Source organism: Charadrius vociferus, unplaced genomic scaffold, assembly GCF_000708025.1.
Source record: "Charadrius vociferus isolate BGI_N301 unplaced genomic scaffold, ASM70802v2 scaffold406, whole genome shotgun sequence".
In the NCBI taxonomy this organism is placed as follows: Eukaryota; Metazoa; Chordata; class Aves; order Charadriiformes; family Charadriidae; genus Charadrius; species Charadrius vociferus.
Window position 1 is genome coordinate 1023359 of NW_009648948.1, and position 3377 is coordinate 1026735.

At 40.3% G+C, this 3377-nt stretch overlaps 1 protein-coding gene across 1 annotated transcript in view; it reads right to left on the minus strand.

The window, feature by feature from the left end:
* The window catches only part of CEP63 (centrosomal protein 63kDa), a 20367-nt gene extending 18643 nt beyond the window's left edge, over window positions 1-1724 (minus strand). The window contains exon 1 of the mRNA XM_009887358.1: window positions 1684-1724. Coding sequence (XP_009885660.1) covers window positions 1684-1724 — 41 coding nt within the window. The remainder of the gene's footprint in view (window positions 1-1683) is intronic.
* Window positions 1725-3377: the final 1653 nt, after the last annotated feature.

Below are 3377 nucleotides of genomic sequence, written 5' to 3' on the forward strand. Positions count from 1 at the left end.
ACAGCGTCCCACACCAACACAGTCAGCGGAACAAACTGATTTGCACCAAGGGAACAACTCTGTACGTGCAATCTTTGAACTCTATGCAAATTAGCTTGTGGAGAAATATAATTAATACTTACGTGTTCATCCCATTCTCTAATGCAATATCTCACAAGTGGTATGCTCGTATCACCAGTCAGAGACCTCAATTTGGCAATGACCAATGCAGAATACTTGTGAAATCCCAATGAGAACAAACGACCTACACACTTTAAATGTAGGGGGTTTGTCTTCTATTCAGAGAACCATTACAAGCACCTATAAACACTTATCCCTTTGTCTTGTTACTATGCATTATCTAAGTAAACTGGAGCATGTTTTATCCATATTTTGTATTTGCCTTAATTGCTCTCCAGGCAGAAGCATTTTATACCAAGTTGCAGTCACCAGAGAAATCTTACAGCCAAGCTATCAGCTCCTGAAAACAGAAGTTTATCACAAATGGAGACAAACCCCTAAGTAGAGGGGGTTGGATGACAACATGATAATGAATAATAAAACATTTGCAATCCATTGGGGAGAGCAAGCTCCCTAGCGACGCTGCAATTTCTAATTTGGTGCAGTAATTATTGAAGCCAATTCAACTAACTCCTCTAAAACTTCACAAGCTGCTAAGCCAGGGACAGTATTAAGGCTTGCACGATACAGCCCTAGAGGGCGGTGAACTCCATGATGATCTTTACCCCTTTAATTTGCCTGTCAAACAGGAAGCACTGAAAAGAAATGGAAATCAATAGGTTAAGGGATTGAAATTTCTCTGTTCCCCCAGAGCATATGCACACTTCACAACATAAAAAAAAGGGAAAGAAATACTTCTTAAAGGAGCCAACATCAGTTAAATTTGAAGTTCACCCTGTCCTGCAAGTTAACCAAAAATTAGCAGCTATTATGCAAAGTAAGAACATTTCCTTCACAGCATCTGCTAACATAAAGCTAAGTCTAAACTTGATTTCTGCAACCAGTTATCTGCAGAAGATATGGTATCAGTAAACGTGAGTCACATTCTCAAAGATGACTATGAAAATGGCATCAGGGACTTTTGCTTCATGCTTGTTTAACACATAAAACATTATTTTTTCCATTATTGGCACTACAGACTCTCCCTGGGATCCAAAAGTCTAGATACTTTCACCAAAGACAGAGCATTAAGGATTCTTCAGAAATGAATGGGACTCTGCCGGTTCAACACGAGCAGGAAATAATCAGATGTTTTCAATAAAAACAGATAACAAAGTCATGTCTCATTAACCTTGCAAGGCTGTTACAAAAAAAAAAATATTTATTCCCACCTGCTCCTGATGTCAGAAGGTAAGAAGGGTTTACAACAACAACAACAACAACAACAAAAAAGAGGTAAGGTTTTCAGGAAGATGTAAAATTAAATTTCTAACAATTAAGACTATAGTATCTGATAAGGGATTATTGCAAAGCCAGCTTACCCAGTGACTTTGCTTCTACACCAGCTGAAGGCCACTGCACACTGTATTTCTCCACCAGCATGTGCTAGTGGACAAACTCCAAAGCCCTTATTTAAGCAATGTAAGCTTTGTCTGATACCAGAGGATTTGACTCTGAATGAGAGGGAAGGTTAATACTTAAATGATTTTGAATGACTGTTGTATACTGTGGCATACATACCTCCCCTGCCCATTTCTCTGAATTCCTTCCAGTAAAGCCTCCATCACCAAATCCTGATAGCTTTAGCAGCTAGGGAAGTACACAAAAGCAGCGGTCACCCATGGCAATGTACGAACAAGGCTACTTCTCCATCCAACTGCAGAACAAGTAGATGTCTACTGTGGAAAGAAGTTAAAAAAATTACAGTTAGCGCACAATTACAGGTAAGGACAACAGTGATCACCTTCATGAACTTACAAGCCAAATATCTGCGAAATAAAGGAAAACAGATTTTACTACCACAGAAAAAAAGAAAAAAGCCCCAGTGCAACCATTTAGCACTATCAAATTGCAGTGATATAATCACAGGATCTAATGAATGGAATAACTCAAACAGCAGCACTAGTGAAAGAGAATCTGCACTTCAGCAAACAGGCAAACTCAACACACTGGGACTAGCAGGTCCCCTGGGTCCTGCGTGCACCAAACTGTGGAACAGCAGCGACATTCGGGGACTTCCAAACAGGACAGCCCAAGATCCACCTCTGACAGAGGTATTTGTCACTTCAGAGGAAAAAAAAACCATAAGCACCCTGTATCAAGCAGCAGTAAGAATCTATACATAAGTTAGGTCTCTCCCAGGTCTCTGTTACAGCCTAGCTTAAACAGACACAGCTTAAACACAGTTTACGACCACATTCAAGACACATTGCTTGTTCACGTCGTTGTGAGAATTTTCTTTTAAGATAGAACTACTCTTGAAAAACTCCTCTGGTGCCTTAAGCTATGAAAACACATTGCAAGGGTTTACAGTAGCAGCAGTACATTGTCTTAGGTAAAAACAGCATCCTTTAAGTCATGAACACATGCATGTATGCATACACATAGAAGTTCCATGTATTTGTGAAGCAAGAAAGATTTAAGTTAAAAGCAAAAATAGGGAATGAAAAAAAAATATAGAAAGTTACCATGGAACCACACCCGCAAGGCTAGAATTTATTTCAGTGCCTCTTCCATGAAACTGTGGCTCTCTCACAGAAAAATGGTTAAACTCATCCTGAGGATACAAAACTACATGTCAGTTTCACTCTTTGGAGGTTTTTACACAATCTTCTGTTTCAAAAACATCTATGCACTTTCTCAAGTATTTAGAGAGGGGTCCTCACAACACCTTTCCTCAAAGATTACTATGGCATTAAGCAATCAACAAAAGGGGGAGCAGGTCACAGAAAGCGAGACTCTCAGAAACGCGGAGTCAGCTTTGCTCTCTTTCACTTCCATCAGAGCTTCTATCCTGCTCCTACAGCATTTTAAAACTTCATCCAGAGATTAAAGCTTGTCCTTGGGAATTCAGCTCTATTTTAAACTACGGACATACAAAAAATATGTATTTCACTGGGGGGAGGTGGGGTAATCCTATCCCTATTCTGATAGTGTTTTGTCTCTCTTTGGTCCTGGCTGTGCTTAACAAAATTCAATCAGTATGCAGAACATCTTTGTTGTAGTGCCGATGGCAGAGTTGCTGAGGAGAGCAGATGAGCAGATCCCCAGAGCTGCTGACAGCACTCCGAGAGTTCTCCAGGTGGCAAGAGCGGACAGTAGCAGCTCTTCTGTTTCATTCTAATCACACTCACGGAATCGATTTTCAGTGGGTAGCAGAGAGATTTCATTGTCCACCACAGAGAACGTCTGCTACAGTTCACACAGAAAATCCCGAG